This window comes from Sturnus vulgaris, chromosome 1 (genome assembly GCF_052056855.1).
Source record: "Sturnus vulgaris isolate bStuVul1 chromosome 1, bStuVul1.hap1, whole genome shotgun sequence".
Taxonomy (NCBI): Eukaryota; Metazoa; Chordata; class Aves; order Passeriformes; family Sturnidae; genus Sturnus; species Sturnus vulgaris.
The window spans coordinates 143,460,585-143,478,218 of record NC_142243.1 but is presented as its reverse complement, the minus strand read 5'-3'; the positions used below and the strand labels follow the sequence as shown (position 1 = coordinate 143,478,218).

The following is a 17,634-nucleotide window of genomic DNA, read 5'->3' as shown; positions in this document are numbered from 1 at the left end:
GCTGATAATGTGTTGCTATATTCAACTTTGGCACTGTGCCAGTTTTTCCAGTGCTGGCTGTATCTTTTCATTATCTTCTCAGCTACCTCTTTTGTACTTTGAAGGACATCTGTAAATTTCTAGTGTGTAGTGTGTGTCATTTGAACATCCCATTTCATGTAGCCCTATTTTCTCACTACATTTTACTGTCGAGCTCCTAAGCACTTGAATTGCAATCACACATGGGAAGTCATGCTCCTAACACACTAGCTAATGACTAGAGCCTGACAGTGCTAAGGTGCACTGTTATCTCCTGCTTCATCATTCTAGGTTTCAGCTGTGGAGCTTCAGAGTTATTTCTTTTATTTGATTTGTCCCAGATGCCCTTCATTTATTTAACAGTTCACATCACTGATGTTTGAATCCTGGGAAAGATTATACAGGGGCAAGGACTTCAAAGGCAAGACTATAACAATCTTCAATGATCCTTTTTTTGTTTGGCAACTTCACTCAACGATCATCAACCACATTCCATTAACACGAATTTGCATGTATATTTGTCAATTGAAAAACTATGTCAAAGCTTATCTTGCTTGAGGCTTGGCTTCATTCCAGCCCAGCTGAGGATGCAGGGGCTGTTTAGCTGTTCAGTCTACTTCTCCCTTATGCTGACAGGTATGCACCTTATACCTCACACTCATAGCAGCCCCTTAAAGCCTCCAGTGGGCACCTGGGTGGACTGATAGAAGTTGGTGATTAGTTAAATCAGGATGGCTGGATTTACTGCTTCCTCAACTCTTGCTTCCATTCTCCTATAGGTGAGTTTCACCCCTGCTTGTACCATGATGTTACATGCTCTTGAACCCTGACAGTTTCAGCCCACCAGACTAACTCAAACTGAAAACAGAACTGATTTATGCTATAGCAATTCCAGAGCAAATAAATAACCCCACAGCATCAATATAAAATAATTTCAGTATCCTACCAAGCTCTCTTGCCATAGCATTCTCTTCCTTATAAACTGACAGCAACATTGATAGTTCATAATAATTCTATTTTCTCTGCATTTCAAATTCATTAAATGATTTGTCCATGTTTCAAGAAACCAACATAAGGTCCTAGACAAACCTGTTTTTGCCAGGTCACTGCTCTAAAGCAATCTCAGTGAAAACAGATTCATCATACCAGTTGTTTCCTGAGAAATGAGACACCTCCATAGATTTATGCCCATGTATTTGGTGATAGGCCCATGGCTTCTTAGAATGGATCAGAGCAGCATTCCCTCAAGTAGGGGCTTCAATATATCATCCATCCACTGATTTGTACCAAAATTCCAGGAAATTTACCTGCCAAATTTGCTTGACCTTGAACAGCAACTTCCAGAGGGGTAAACAAGGGACAGGCAGAGAAAGATGGCAGGCAGCACAAGCATATACATTTCAGTTCCAAAATATATATATAAAATATATAAAAAGCATCTTCAGCCAGAACTACCAGGATAAAAAAACCTGATTAGAAAAATTAATAACTACTACAAATGTTCCTGACCACAGATCAATGCCAACTGCTGAATAACATCCAATGATTTAATTCCTATTGAGTTTCTGTTACATAGCACATCTCTTAAGATGCAAACTCCACGAACCTATGCCTTGGATTCAGTTTCTTGGCTACACTAGAATTTTTTTTATTTCACAGAACGAAAGGTAGAAAGAAGAAAAAGCAGGTGCGCAAGGTCATTGGAAAATTGCACAAATTAAGATATAAATTAAAGCTAGCACAAATAAGCTGCTATTCAGTTAGTAACTATTTACTTGGTAAAAAGTGATTTTCTGGTTTACCTGAGAGGTGTGCATGAAGAGATTTACATTAAAGCAAAGTGTAAATCTCAAATAAGGCTATGCATATATCAGTTTGCACCTATGCATTAGTAGAAACCGGCCAAAGTTGGAGTGTCTCTGGTTTCCTGTATGCACAATGATGGCATCTCCACCTTCCAATAACTGAAATAAAACATGAAAACATGATAGATGTCTGAATGTTTGAACAAGGCACTGCACGTGTTGTGACAGAGGTGATGACCTAATAACTTCAGCCGAAGTTTTCTCCAAGGCAAATTGCCTCACTAACACCACTCAGGCACCACCTTCTGAAGGCAGAAGATGCCTGACTCAGTCACATACAACAAGCTGGTCTCTGCCGGGCTGGGACTGAACCAAGCCACCTTCATCCTACCAGCTCCTGCTTCTGGTTCTCACATAGAAGGGGTTAGGAGCTCCTCATCTGTACCAAGCACAGAGATACTTGGCAAGTGGCTAGACATAACTTAGGAGCATAGAGTAACTAACTCTTTGTTAGCTGATGCACACAGCAGGCAGCTAGGGCTAACACACTACCACACTGAGAGTTAATACACCCTGCAGCAAAAGTCAGTGAGTATCTGAAGAGCCAGTTGTCTGGACAAGGCAGGGAAGAGGCATCCTGTGCTGCTCCTTGCAGAAGTCTGACTCCCTCTGCTGCTTAGCTGCTATGCTCTGAGCCTCCACTTCTGTTTTCTTCTTATGGTTTAAGGACGTCAATAGACTTCCCCTTGAATCTCTGAGCTGCAGACTACTTCCACTGCAATCATTGTGCATGCCTGTGGTTTCCACTCATTTATGTTAGGGCTTTAGCTCAAGCACTTCCTCACAGCTTCCTCTGGCAGATACAGCCCCATCAGGCCTGCAAGAACCTGAGCTGAGCCCTGAGTCACGGGGAGACAAACCTCCATGTGGAGGCTGTGCAAGCCCTTTCCTAAGGGGTCATGTGTGGATGAGAACCTGCAGATAGCTGCCCTCGGTCAGACTGTCCCCAGAAGGACAGAAGGACCTCGGGTGAGTGACGCCAGTGGTGGCAGCTGCCTCAGCAGTGCTTTCCCACCCACGATCAGGCCCCATTGTGGTGGTTTGGACACTCAATCTCCCTCTCGCCACACTTGCTGTCATGCTCTGGTGTCGAGGAAAAACTTTGAGAGTGGCACAGCAATGCTCCAGGCTTGGGGCAGAGCTGCTGGAAAGCTGTCAGGTGGAAAATGGGTGCTGGCTGACAGTGACTGAACATAAGCCAGATGTGCCCAGGTGGCCAAGAAGGCCAATGGCATCCTGGCCTGAATCAGAAACAGTGTGGCCAGCAGGGCCAGGGCAGGGATTGTCCCCCTGTACTCAGCACTGGTGAGGCCACACCTCAAATCCTGTGTCCAGTTCTGGGCCCCTCACTACAAGAAGGACACTGAGGGGCTGGAGTGTGTCCAGAGAGGGGCAACAGAGCTGGGGAAGGGTCTGGAGCATAACTCAGGTGAGGAGCAGCTGAAGGAGCTGGGGCTGTTTAGCCTGGAGAAAAGGAGGCTCAAGGGAGACCTTATTCGTCACCAGCACTCCCTGAAAGGAGGCTGTAGCCAGGCAGGAATTCTCCCAACTAAGAAGTAACAGGATGAGAGAAGTGGGCTCAGGTTGCACCAGCAGAGGTTTAGATTGCATAGTGGGAACAACGTCTTCACAGAAAAGATGATCAAGCAGTGGAACAGGCTGGCCAGGGAAGTGTTGGAGACACCATCCCTGGAGGAGTTTAAAAGACACGGAGGTGTGGCACTTCGGGACATGGTTTAGTGCTGGATTTGTCAGTGCTGGATGAAGGGTTGGACTTGATCTTGGAAGCTTTTTCCGTCCTAAACACGTCCATGATTTTATGTTGCCTCAGAGCCGGGCAGTGACTTCTATATTGGGCCTGTTTTTGCAATGTTTTGTAATTTTATTTAGTTTTGCGCGTTTTGTAGACTTTTATTGCACTTTTGGCATAACAAGCGATTTTACCGCAGCACAGCGCGGCCCCTGTGCAGCCGGCCAGAAATAGGGAGGTTTGTCCCAGATTAGACCCGGCGGAGGAAGAAGAGAGAGGAGATTCCTCCCGGTACCACCCCGAGCCGTTGCCGTCCGTCCGCCACCCGCGGAATCCAGGCAGGCTGCGCGCGCCTCCGCCACCGCCCCGTGGGCCGGGCCGGGCCCCGCCGGGGCGGGGTTGGAGGCCGTGGCGCGGAGTTCGGAGCGGGCCGGGGCGGGGATGGAGGCCTTGGCGCGGGGTTCGGAGCGGGCCGGGGCGGGGGTGGAGGCCGTGGCGCGGAGTTCGGAGCGGGCCGGGGCGGAGATGGAGGCCGTGGCGGGGATGGAGGCCGTGGCGCGGGGTTCGGAGCGGGCCGGGGCCGCCATGCGGAGCCGCGCCGAGGTGGACGCCACGCTGCAGACGGCCAAGCTGAACCCGGCGGAGCTGCTGCCGGCCGTGCACTGCCTCAGCTTCGGCCCGCAGGCCGGCGGCGGCGAGTGCTGCCTGCTGCAGCTGGAGCCGGGGCTGTGCGCCGAGCTGGAGGCGGGCCGCAGGTACGGCGGGCGCGGGGGGAGCGAACCGCGGGGAAACGCGGGAACGGGGCTTAGTCCGCACTTGGGTTCTTGTGATGCGGTTTGCATAACTGCCCCTTAAATCCCTTAAACCTGTCTCAGTTACACTGGAAACTAAAAACTATTTACACTTACAAGAAGCGTGGGGTTTTGGTGTTTCTTTTGTTAATGGAAAACTTCTTGCTGTGGAGACTTCTAAACAAAACTCAGAAGATGCTGGAAAATAGGCTCCCCAAAAAGCGGTCACAGCGCCAAACCTGCCACAGTTCAAGAAGCAATTGGACATCGCCGTCGGGTACATGGTGTGATTATTTGGGCAGTCCTGTGCCGGGCCAGGAGCTGGTCTCAGTGATCCTTGTGGGTCCTATCCAACTCGGGATATTCTATGATTCTGTAATCAGAAATACAGGTTTAGAAAAGACATTATGTCTCTAAAAGAATCCTGCTGACTTTGAGATTTTCCTGTTAGAACTCTCCAGGTCTAATGGATGTGAGAGTGCCTACAAGATAGACAAATTGGCAGGGAAGGATGTGCAGTATTAGCATGGGCATAAGGCAGGATGATTATGTGACACCAAACTCTGGACCAAGAGCAAGTTCTAGATAAGGTTTTGATACTGTCTTAAATTTCTTCCTTTACTGCAATGCCAGTGACATACGGAAAATCTTCAAAGTGATACAAAATGAGAAGTCTCTCTAAAGAAGGTAGTACTCAGATGTACTCTGTATGTTAGTAAGCCCATTCCTATTTAGTGCAATACTGATAAAGTATTATCTGTTAGAGGCCTGAGTCGTGTTGATCCCTGGCGGCACAGCTGAGCTTTGTTCATGCATGCGGGCTTTGGGAAGCAAGAGGAGCAGTTTAATTAAACTGAATCTGAGCACCTAGGTTAATGTATGTACCCTGGGAGGAACTGAATGTTCCCCTGTGATCATCATTATTTCAGTTCTGGTTTTTTTTTTTCCCAGCCTAGTGATCCGTGGTGAAAAGGATGAACACGCAGTGTTGTGCAGCAAAGATAAAACTTATGACATGAAAATAGCAGATACCTCAAATATGCTGCTGTTTGTTCCTGGCTGCAAAACTCCAGAGGAACTGAATGCAGATCCAGCATCGTGTAATATTATTTATTCACAGGTATGTCTTTCAGGAGTTTTGTTTGTTTGCTTTAATTATCTTCTTTCTTATTCCCTGTAATTTCTTATATTTTGTCCAAGATGCATATGTGAAACCCAGCTGGGATTCAGTTGCCTAAATATAGGCTTCTAATGCCATTTTAGATGCCCTGTGGCATTGCTTAGCCACTACTGCAGGCTGCCACTGCAGAAAGGATGAGTCTCCTGTAGCTTCTTTGTGTATTGACCAGTTCCAGGAAGATGTCTTTATAAATATGCTTTTTATATAGGTCCATGCTATGCCTTAGGGTGTCCAAAATGACTTTAGAGCCCTTCTTCCTTCAGGCTGAACTTTGTCCATAATGTATGATTATTATTGTTTCCGAGAAGTTAAAACTGTGGTTTATTTTCCGTGCATAGTAATGACTTGTGGTAGATATTAAAAGCTTGCAAAGAGAGTCTTACTTCTCAGTGTTAGCAACTATTTTTAAAGTAAGCTATTTACAGGTTGATTTTTAGGAGTGCTTTCCCCAAAAAGGAGATTTCACCATGTTGTGTCTGAATACAATTTTTTAATATAGAAATGTATTCAAAGGTGGCTCTTTCAATTAGCATATCAAAACATTTATCAAAGTGAATGATTTTACAGTTCTCAGTTTAAAATTCATTGTTCTCTGCCCTCTTGAAGCATAGTTAATAAAATTCTAATAAAAACAGCTAGGCAAATATTAGTTAATTATTTGCTGTAATGGACATAATGGTGTCATTGAGGAATAATCCTGCTTCAGCATCAGTTCTTCCAGGAGGTCTAATGACCTAATGTAAAAAGTTAATTCAAGCTGAAGCAGTTTAATGAAAAAATAATATTCTTACACATACTTTTTTTTTTTTTTTTGCTACATTTAATAATTTAACTATTCCTGTGAAGTTACACATCATAGAAATGTGATTTGTTTAGGAACTATTTAAAAAGCTTTATTTCTAAGAGCTCTCAAAATTATTAATGTTAGATGGTTCACTGACACTGCAAATTGTGAAACACAGCAAACATACCATGTGTACTCAGTACTTTGGGGCTTCAGTGCCCTTCATTTGTAGTTTTGGTGCTGATCTTTTTATGACTTGCACAGCTGATACTCACAGCCAAAGCATCTGTCATTTTATTCATCTCACACAGCTCAGCTCAAGCTATGAACTTTGGAATATTAATTAGAATTATTTATTTTCTATGCAGAGTATCTACTTATTACCAAATTCATCAGAAGACAACTTGGCAGGAAAAAAGCCAAGCACTTAAGTAAATGCTAATTGACCTGAAGCCTGGGAGTTTATCAGGAAATTGGTGTTTAGCTAAATTTTTTGCCAAGCCAGTTATGTAATAGATTAAAATTGAGAGATTTCTGTGTATTAGAATTTGTATACAATTTCTTCTATGTATAGGCGGTTTTGCTTATAGTTGATTTAAATGGAAGATTATTTTAAAGTTTTAGTTTTTTGGTGGTTTTTTGTTGTTGTTGTTTTTTTGGATGGAGGACTTCTAAAATACCCCAAGTACTCTGGTAAAGCACGTAGGGTATTTTAAATTACTGTCTAGAGGCTTTTTCGTGGAAGCTGTTTTAACATGGGACTAGTGATTGGGTCAGGAGTCACTAAGCTGGAGCCTGTTCTGCCTCTGTGATTCTGTTCCCGTTTCTGTCAGTTTGGTGAGTAGCAGAAATGATGCTGAAAGGCCTCCAATAGTCCTTCCTCTTCAAAGAATCTTGCAGGAAGTCAAAGTTGTACCCCATGAAACCCCTCATGATTACTCTGAAAGTAAAGCTCTGGTAAGTCAGTGTTGTTGAATCAAGAACAGCCGAGCTTCCTGTTGTGTAGTCTTTATTTGTGTGTTGACTCAGGGCAAGGGATAGAGATGTCTTGTCAGTTGTGTGCAAGTGCAGCTTTCTGCCCTTGTTAATGTCTGCTTTGCTTGAGCTTTGGGCTGTGATGATTCATTAAGGTGTAAAAAGACCATGAAGCAGATCCCAAGCATGGGAAGATAGACACTGGTTAATTTACTGTTAGGACAAAAAGCAGTTTTGAGGGGAATTGTGCAGAAATATATCCCGTGGTAAGTTCCTGTCATTTGCATGCAGAGTTGAGTTGTTACCTTTGTCTTATGCACTACGAACATATTTTTAATCAATCAACAGTGGATTTTTATTCTTCATTGTCTACTGTAATTTTTTTTAATTGAAAACATTGCAATGATTGTTTTGTCTTTAAAGTAATTAACCTATTAATAGTTTATTGTTTTCAGTGACTAAGATTAACACTGCTTGCTGATAATTTTTGGTAAGCAGCTTTGAATCCAGATGCTACATTGTTTAAAGAGTCACTGTTTTCTTTTGTAGGTTGCTGGTTTCTCCAAGAACTATTGGGAATTAAGGAGATGTCGACCAAAATTGAAGAAACTGAGGAAGCTTTTAATGGAAGATCCTTATGAAGGGCCTGATAGTCAGAAAGATCAGACTTCAACATTTTCAAAGGTAAATCAGCTGTGTAAATTGCTTCCTTGTAATTGGTAATGAGCAAATTAAAGTGAAGATACATCCTTAAGTAGAAAAATCCCCTTCTTCACATGATTCACAGTATTTCTTTGAGTTAATTTTTTAGCCCTTCCATTCTAAACAACTTGGTTGTTGTTAGCACTTCCAGTGAGTACAGGTGAGCAACCTTTTTATTAGTTAAAAGAGGAAAATAAAGGACATGGAAGGAGACTGGGCATTTCCCTTTTCCTATGGGAAGTTTCTTGGAGGACAGCCTTCAGAATCTTTACTAAATTTCTTGGGAGTTACACGACTACTAAGGAATAATGCAGCCTGTCATGTATGAGGTCAGAGCACATCCATGTGTGAGTTGCTTTCCAATCAGCAATTAGTGATGACAAGGAGAAGGGAATTGAAAAGAGTAACAGGGATTATATAAGGCATGGCATAAGACACACTAAAAGAAGGGAAATCACAAATGAAATCCTGTCCTGCTGTCTTACCATGTTTCCAGGAAATTCCATGTGGGAACTAAAGAATAATGGGGAGATGTCGACTGTGTAGCATATGATCTCAGATAAAAAGGCTGATAAAAATTCTGGGATTTTGTTAATTTGGTTGGTTTTTCTTTTGAGTTTAAAACCAAAAAGTAATTGTTCCCAAGTATATTATGCTGAGGGTTGATTGAAGCTGATACCAACAACCATCTGCATGTGCTTGGATGTGCAAACACAGATGTTACTTTTCTCTAGAGACATGATGCCTCTCTCTTCTTGGATGATTAACAGGCTGATTTCTGATTAATTACAGAATATTGCCCCCAGAATTGCCTAACTGTGCTGATCTGGAAGGACATACAGCAAAATGAAGGATGGCAAAGGTTAAAGGGCTTAAATGGTCTGAAAATTCTAAGCATTGTCAAGGGCTAGCAACATAAAAAAGTCATATGAAATAATATTTATTCATAATATTGAGTATTATTAAAAAGATGTCAGTGTCTCCCAAATGTTAATGCCTGGTTTGAGGATTGATTGCCATTTATTTTTGAAGGAAACTGTCTGGATAACAACTAGATATATCTGATACATGTAGATCATTGGATTGCCTCTGGTGGAACTCCTAAATGAATCTGAAAGCTCTCCAGGGGAAAACTCTTTCCTGTGGGACTAATTCTCACTGAAATCCCAAACAACGAATGTGTAGGAAACAATGATTTCCACTGTTTTGTTTGCTTACACTTAACATTTATCGTGTGCTGGGAACTAATAGGCCACCTCTAATCTGTTTGAAAATAAATTACTTTCTTTTGTTTACTGTAAGCTAAGTCTCATGATTTTCAGGACTATATCATAGGCAGAGAACCCCAGCAAAAGAGCCATAAAGATCTATGGCACTGTAGGAAACCTGTTGCATAGTGTTGTGATTTAGCAAACTAGAGGAAAGCTTACAAATACGTAGGCTAGTACTGAATTTTACAGTGAAATAACAGGGCATATTCAGATGATCATAGACATCCGAAAAGAAAAAGGACAAAAAACATACTATATACAATATCTGGAAGTTGCTGGTGTGGACATGGTGCATTCCATTTTATGTTTGCAAGGGCAGTGCAGCTGATGAAAGCATCAGAGCTGAGAGCAGTGATGTATTCGAGAAAGCTGTTGGGATTGCTGCACTGGCCTCACAGCAGAAACACGTGCCAAGGACTTGTGTGCAAGGCATCTGAATGGCAGCGTTGAACTTTTAACACATATACTGCTTTGGAGATATTTTTGCTCTCAATTGCTAGCAGTGGGGGTTTTTTTTAAGTACTGTATAATAGGGTCATCCCTCATTGACATTCTGATGGGAGCTTGGCCTGATGATATTTCAACATACTCTGATAGGAATAGCACAGCAGGAAATGGAGGCCTTTCTGTATTTATTAAATGTTTTTTTAATATGTGGCTGTTCCAAACTTAGAGTTGGTATGTTCCCCATAGTCTGATAGATCTCAATCCAAGACTTAATCCAATGTTTTCTTTCTGATAGGAAATATTCTTGAGCTATAATCAACAGAACTTTAATATTAGAGTTGATTAAAAAGTCTCTAATGTGAATAAATGAATTGATGTCCTATTTCCTGTGCATTGAAGTTTGATATTTCTTCCATTTACTTCACTCCTCATGATAACTTCTGTTTCACCCACGTCTTCACCACAGTATCTCACAGCACCTTCCCATCTCATCACATAACTGTTTGCAGGGAGGTGTTTGTGTTTTGGCTGGGTCTGTGCTGTGTGTGTGCCAATTGATTAGCAGACACCAAAACACAACATGTAACTGCTGAGGTCATGGTGGAGGAGGCTTTCCTTCAGTGGAGGTGCTAAGTGCAGGTTCCAACTTCTCTCCAAAGGTGATAAGTGATTCTTGCTTTGCCTTTTCTTTGAATCTCACAGATTAAAATACGTGATTTCAGGAAAGCAAGAACACATTCACTTTTCATTCTTGTTGGGATACTTGACTTACAAGGTGTGCTTGTGCTAGTGTGACATTTTGGGAATACAAATACATTATTACTTATGCCTGGTACAAAGACTTTCCTGTAGTTAGACTGCCTTTTACATTGAATAACCCTTTGAGAAAACAATTTAAGTTAAAGGAAAAGTTTCAGAGAGTGTGGCAAACCTTAGAAAATTCAGAGTCTGGAGGGAAAAACATCTATCTTAAGTCTTTCCTTCATTATAGCTTATAATGCATTTAGTGTGGTTGCTGAAGCAAAGAAGGAGTAAGAATAACCTCTTTTATTTCCTTTTTTCCCCTTGTTGCAGTATACAACAGAAGATTTGTTAAGTCTGATTCAAGCAAGTGAAGAAGAAATACTCCACCAATTGCAGGTTATAGATGCCTGCAAAATTGAAGGTATTCATATCTAAAGAATATTATTTATCTATGAGGAAATAACTGCTATTTTCCCCAAAATATATGTCTCCTTTTTCTAAGGCCCATTCCATATCCTCGTCTTTCAAGGTGCAAGTTACTTCAAAGCTCTAACACTTGTTTCCATAGATCCATGTCCTCTGCTGCTATGAATCTGATCAGAAGGATAAAGCTGAGCAGGCACTGCCAGTCTCTCTCTTTCCAGGATAACTCCATCCTTGCTGCTACAAACACTGGCATCAGCGTATCTCACCCACAGCATGAATATTTTTTAGCTGATCACCCTCTTCGTGAATGAGTGGGTGCTGCTTTCAGCAAAAATAGGTGATTCTTAGGTAACCCCATCCTTTTCATAGTCCTTTCTTCCTCCCAGACTGGGTTTATCTCAGTGTCTTCCTAACATATGAGGAAAGGCTTGAGTAAGTACCTCACCTTGAGACAGGTCCTACTCATCTTTTACTTGGCCATGCCCAAACCTCACTGGGACACAAGGTCATAGCAGTCCTAGAGTCATCTGAAATGACAGGATTTTTGTGAACTTCTCTATTGCTTTGTAGGGGCAATGCAGCCAGTTCATGCAGTTCTGTTCCTGAACTAAATATTAGTTTTTCCACATCTGATTAATCTTGGAGTGATATTTGTAGTGTCTTTGCATCTACTGAGGTTAAAGAATTACAAACAATTGAGATGATTGTTTCATTCTCCTTTACATTTGCTGTTATTATTTAGTTCCTTTTCTCAGCTTTTAATCCTGAAAAGGACACAGTGTTGCTGCTGCATGTTGTAAAGGTGTGACCTGAATGTCCAGACTCCAGTAATGTATCTTAATGGCAATAGAATTAAGGTGTTAATATTTTTCTTCTAACAGTGTTTTGTCGTGCTCTCTTTGGTAGGATATTGGCGAATCCTAGACTTTGACTATGAGATGAAACTCTTGAGTCATGTGACTCAGCTAATAGATTCAGAGTCCTGGCCTTTCAGTAAGGTTCCTCTGTGTGCCTGCCTTGAAGAACTTGGATCTCTAGAACCCAGGTAAACAATTATTTTTAGTACTTAAAATTGCCCACATTCATTACTCACTAGTAGTAATTACAGTACTTGTTAACTGTCTATTAGAATTATAGTCTTGCAAATCTAGATTCTAGTTATCATGATGTAAATGATACATTTTCATTTCTAAAAATACTCAAGGAAATTTCTAGGCAGATAGGTTAGGAAACTATTTTAGTGTTTATTGGTAGTATTTCCATTGATTCATAGTAGAAGAATTACTTCTGAGTTGTAAATGATGGAAATAGCATGTTAAGTTGTAAATTAAGTTGCAAATTGCTGAGCATCTTGAAATATGTGTTCTGAAGCTATAAGTAACCTAAAATGTTTGGTTTACCTATTGCATACTAGCTGGGGGGGGGGGTATGTTTTCTGGTGTAATTCAGAATTACCATTCCAAGAAAGCCTTTTAAGTTTACAATATGTAGCATTTTCCATTTAATTGGCTTTTAGCTCAAAAAAGTATCTGCAGTTAGGATATAATTTTATGACAGAGCTTCAGAAAAGTGCCTGTTATTCAGTAGGGGATAATTAATTGCCAGATTTTTGACTTGCATCATAGGATCATTCAGGCTGGTAAAAAACATTGACCATTGAGTCCAACCATTAACCCACCACTGCCAATTCCAATACTGAACCATGTCCCTAAGTTATAGGGACATTTTATTTGCTGGCTATAACTAGAAAGTGGAAGAGACCTTTGGAGTTGGCAGGATAAATTAGCTCCTGTCTGTTATTTGTCCCCTTTTGTTCTCACTTTTATTCTATTTTTTACCAGTTTCTTCATTTCCCCACAAAAATGTCTCATCATCTATTCCCTTTTTTTTTATTTTTTTTGCTCCATATCTGTTTCTTAATATTTGTGGTAATGGTTTCCATAGTGTCCTAGGAAACAGTATTAGAACTTGATTTCTGATTTTTTTTTTTCCAGAGAGATGATAGAACACATTCTTTTAAGCTATGGCAGGAAATATGTTGATGATGGTAAGTTTGGGAAAGTTTACATGGCTTAACTTTGCATAAAAGAAATAGTTACTAATGAGGAAATGTAGATTTTGTGAAGAATGGCCCAAACAAATGAGTTTGCTACAGTGCCAGTACAAGGAGGGAGCAAACTGGGCTAAAAATCAGTACAATTGTTAAAGGAAGTTTCATAGGAAAAAAAGACTATTAAACTGTACAAGACAATTGTGAACAGAGGTACTGGAAGTGATTTATTAGGTGTCTACAAGCCATAATTTCGTGACTAAAGAGAGGTCACCAGTAAAATTTAGATAACATCTCTTTAGATAGCCTAGAAGATCTCAGATATTTAAGCAATTAATTGTGCTATTATGAGTAGTCAGTGGTGAATTCAGCTTGCCTGAAGTAGGTATTTGCCTTTGATCTCTTGAACTGCACCACAAGATCTGCCTCTTGTACTGATTAGATTTTCATTGTCCATCTCACACACAGATATAATACTGCACTGCCCTAATCTCAGTCTGAATTCTTCCCCACAGTGGCTTTCATCTCACCTTCATCTGAAGTAGGAATTGCACTCAAAGGACATGGGAAAGTAATTGGAGTGACAACAGACTCTTGTCTTAATACAGTTAGGCAGTTTAAACAAGGAACAAGTCTGAGTTACAGGCAGGTGGCTGAAACAATAGAAGGAAGTGTTTATATGTAGTTTGGTTCAGAGAATTTTAGCCAAGTCAGTGTGAGAGAAAATGAAGTCTCATGTCTTCATAATCTCGTAAGGGTGATTAAAGAAGTGAAAATTTTGTTAATTGTTTAAGCAAATGCTCTAATACAAGCCATTCAGAAATAGGAATGAGAGCTGTAGGAAAAACAGTACACTGTGAAAGGGAAGAACATGGAGGGCAAACACATTTATGGATACAGATTAATACTGTAGTTGAGACAGTGCTGCTGTATTCTGCATAATTTGTTCTTGAGAATGAGAAGATACCGTAATTTATCCAAATTAATACCAAGTCACATTACTTCGCAAGGAAAAGAAAAAACAGGATGCTTGGTGTATAGAAGACTGTAGAAAAGAATGGAAATACAAGGGTGTTCTCTTATCAAAAGGCAAGAACCTAAGATAACCTAGTTTTTCCTTCTCAGCAGGGGAAGTTTTCTTTGAAATGCGTGAAGATAAAATATGCAGAGCTATAGCACAAATGCTTTTGCAAAATGCAGTTAAATTCAATCTATCAGAGTTTGAAGAAGTCTGGCAACAGAGTGTCCCTGAGGGGATGACAACAAGGCTTGATCAGCTTCAGGTAAACACATAAAGAATTGTGGATTCTTCTGTGAGTAGGCTGACTGTGTAATACAGTAGTAGTAACTGACTTGTGTCATATATAGATTTTATTCATTATTGGGTATTGTGTTTCTGTCAGCTTTTGAGTACAAGGACAGTTTATGATGTCCTCTATGAGCACCAGTAGTCTGCAATCATGATAATTCAGGTTTCTGTTAGTCAGGCATGTTTCACTGTTTGAAAAAAGGTTGCAGCTGTACTGTTACTACTTTTAAATGTGACTGGAACAGAAGCTGAAGCTGTTGTTGAACAAATGGTAGTGACAGCCAGTAGAGTAGCAAACACTGTGGGAATCCTTTAGCTCAAAGCAGGCAGAGAGATGTTGGAACCCAATGGATTCTCCCTTCCTTCTTGTCATAAAGGAAATTATAAATACTGCCTGTGAAACAGCACCTTTATTATAATTCTTCACTTCGCCTCTGGTAGTGCAGTTCTGGAAGGCTTTGGATCTGCAAAGAGAAACTTGTATGGAATATTGTCAGAAAGAAGGAAGTTTAATTGTTTTGTCAGTACTTAACATTTCCTTTCTGATGCTGATCTACAGGGCTTGGCTCTTGTGGATAAAAGTTCAAGACCAGAGACCATTTTTCTGCTAAAAGTAGAAGACTTACCAGAAGACAATCAGGAAAGATTCAACAGCTTATTTGGCATACGGGAAAAGTGGACAGAAGTGGATATTACCCCTTACATACAGTAAGGATGTATTTATTTTTATTGAAATATAATTAGTATTATATTCTTCCCTTTTTGCATAGTTGGCTTCTGATAAGCTATTACTGCCTCAGTGATACTACTATACTTTGCATTTTTAATTAATATGGATTCTATATGAATAGAATACCCACTTCTGGGATCTGTAACTCTCTTTTCTTGGATTTAAATGTTTGTGAAAAGCTGATCTGTCTGGATTTAAATGAGTGATAACTCTCATTTCATTACGGCAGACAATTCAAAGGCTAACCTTCCTGACATTTACAATGAATTTTCTAAATTTACAACACTAGAACTATAGAGCAATAGTGCTTCCTGTACTGCGTCCTTTGTTCCTTTGGTGTAAGATTTACACTGCTGCACTATCTGGAATGTCCAGCTGTGATATATGTGAGCGTGTATTGATGCTAACCCAAAACTGCATCAAACCTTTATAAGTGGCTCTAAATTTACTGTAATATAACTGAATATAACAGTTCAGAGCTGACTGTTTTGCTAGATTGAAAATTCTGTTAGAGAATAGTAATAATAAAAACTCTGCCTAAACCCCAAAATTCTTTTTTCTGAAGTATGTAATGTAGTTTTGCCTAGTGCTTAAATGTCATGGTAAGTTCTAAATTTTAGGTAATTAAAAGCATTATGTGACAGTTACAATAGTTCAGGTTCTTTTTCCTAATAATTCAATCCAGTTTATTGCTGTAGTTACAAATATTTTACAGATTCGTTTTGTGTGCAAGTATCTCTCAGTGCCAATGTCATGTGCTTTATTTCCTCTTTAGAGATTTGTGTGCAGAGAAGCAGACCGTTGGTGCTCTTCTGACAAAATATGCTCGCTCCTCAATGCTGAATGGTGTTAAAGTTTTTAATTCTAGAAGACCCATCTCGTAGCAAGTTCTGTTTGAAGAACTGAGGATACTGAATGTAGTAACAGTGAATGTTACTTGCTGCTGCCTTCTGGGGAAGAGAGTTGCCAACCATCATTATACAGTGGAGTTTAAGCAGCTACACTACTTGAACAAGTTGTGTTTTCTGCTCAGCTAAGGAGAGTGTGAGGGCACTGGCACTTGTGGCCTCTAAGGAATGATATTCAGCTCATCTTCCTTTGCCAACCTTCTTTTGCCCAACTTCTTTTTCCTTTATGTCTAGCTAAGCCAGGAGCCAAGCTACTTCTTGAATACGCTTAATCTGTTTATCCGTAATTCTGGAATGAAAATTTAAAACCTCCTTGATAATAATTCAAATCAATTGAATTGATTTGAATAGCAAAATGGAAATTTTAGTCTTCTGCCCATTAGTGGCCATTCTTAACGATTAAAGTTTCAATGCAGTGTTCACATTTTGAATAGCACAGAGCTCATCAAGCTCATGAACAAATCATTCTGCACTGAGACTACACCAGTCTTGATTTTGAAAAGTGGTTCTTTTTAAGGTCACGTCTATGAACACCATCAGCACAAGCACCTGACACTTTTTAATACTTGGCAGAATAGCCTTATATATATTTAAAAAATATAATTGCAGTGAAGTGTGAATATAAGAGAGTAGTTGGATATTGTGTTACAAATTTCCTATAAACTGTCATTAAAATGTAGCTGAGGTAAAACTAATGCTGTATAGAAGACTACTTGAGCTATTTTAAAAAGAACCTACAAAACTTTGTAGTACAATTATTTTTTTAAAACTTAGTTATGGCAAATAAATTGTTCTGTGTAGAGCAATGAAACAGGATGTTTTTATGATACAGCCATGAAGTGGTGTGCCTGAGATGGTAATTTTGTAATCATTAAAAAGGATTGTTTGCATGTCAGTAAACCAGAGTTTAATATTAGGTAATTTTCAGATTTGTATTTTAAACTTAACAATTGTAGGTTATTTGATACAAAGCATTTTTTCCATCAGACTCAGATGTGAGGTATGAAACACATTGGAACTACCAGCATTCCAGCTGTAGAATGAGTGAGGAGAGAAGAGAAACTTCTAAATCAGATGTAACTCTTAAGATGCAGTGTGTGTACTTGGAATTTGATACAGATAAAAAGCTGAATAAAAGCTATTTCCTGAGTTCTGTTTATTGCTGCAAATTCAGTGCCCTGTGCTGCACATTGCTGGTGCAGGGCTGTGGTGTCTGACCAGCTGTGTGGAGACGCGGAGTGGCTTTCTGCTGGGAAGAGCTGCCTTGTTTGCTGTCTGGTTCCCACAGCTGCGGTCCCCCAATAGCACCAGAAGGTTCACTCCCAGACATCAATGGCAATAGCAATGGAAAAGCCTTGGGAATTCCTTCCATTGCATCACAGAAGGCTCCTTGGTTAAAATGCATAACACAATTGCTACTTTTGTATGTTGTGGTCCAAGTTTGTATTTACATAGGCGTTTCTTTGTAAAACAAATAAGAAATGAAGTATTTAATGAATAGAGCTTTATTACAGCCGTGACAAGAGTTTGTTTAAATTAATTTTGTGTGTGTTATCATTAAATGTGTTCAGTCCTCCTGCCTGGCTTTGTTAAGACATTCGAAATGAAATTACGCATTTATTTTAACCTAAACTAGATGACTGTAAAGTTACTTGGAACAGTCTCGGTTACTAAGGAACGTTAT

General features: G+C 40.1%; 1 protein-coding gene across 1 annotated transcript; it reads left to right on the top strand.

Moving 5' to 3' along the window:
* Positions 1-4,071: 4,071 nt before the first annotated feature.
* Positions 4,072-17,099, top strand: DSCC1 (DNA replication and sister chromatid cohesion 1). Its single transcript, XM_014870114.2, has 9 exons — positions 4,072-4,388; positions 5,376-5,544; positions 7,913-8,047; positions 10,858-10,948; positions 11,860-11,998; positions 12,948-13,000; positions 14,129-14,286; positions 14,872-15,020; positions 15,818-17,099. The coding sequence occupies exons 1-9, from the start codon at positions 4,075-4,077 to the stop codon at positions 15,924-15,926; spliced, it is 1,317 nt and encodes a 438-aa protein (XP_014725600.2). The 5' UTR covers positions 4,072-4,074; the 3' UTR covers positions 15,927-17,099.
* Positions 17,100-17,634: the final 535 nt, after the last annotated feature.

Bases quoted from the DNA above. Each gene is read 5' to 3' on its own strand.
- DSCC1 (XM_014870114.2), top strand. From the start codon at position 4,075: ATGGAGGCCTTGGCGCGGGGTTCGGAGCGGGCCGGGGCGGGGGTGGAG. The intron at 4,389-5,375 runs GTACGGCGGGCG...TTTTTTTCCCAG, and splicing joins GAGCTGGAGGCGGGCCGCAG to CCTAGTGATCCGTGGTGAAA. The intron at 5,545-7,912 runs GTATGTCTTTCA...TTTCTTTTGTAG, and splicing joins GTAATATTATTTATTCACAG to GTTGCTGGTTTCTCCAAGAA.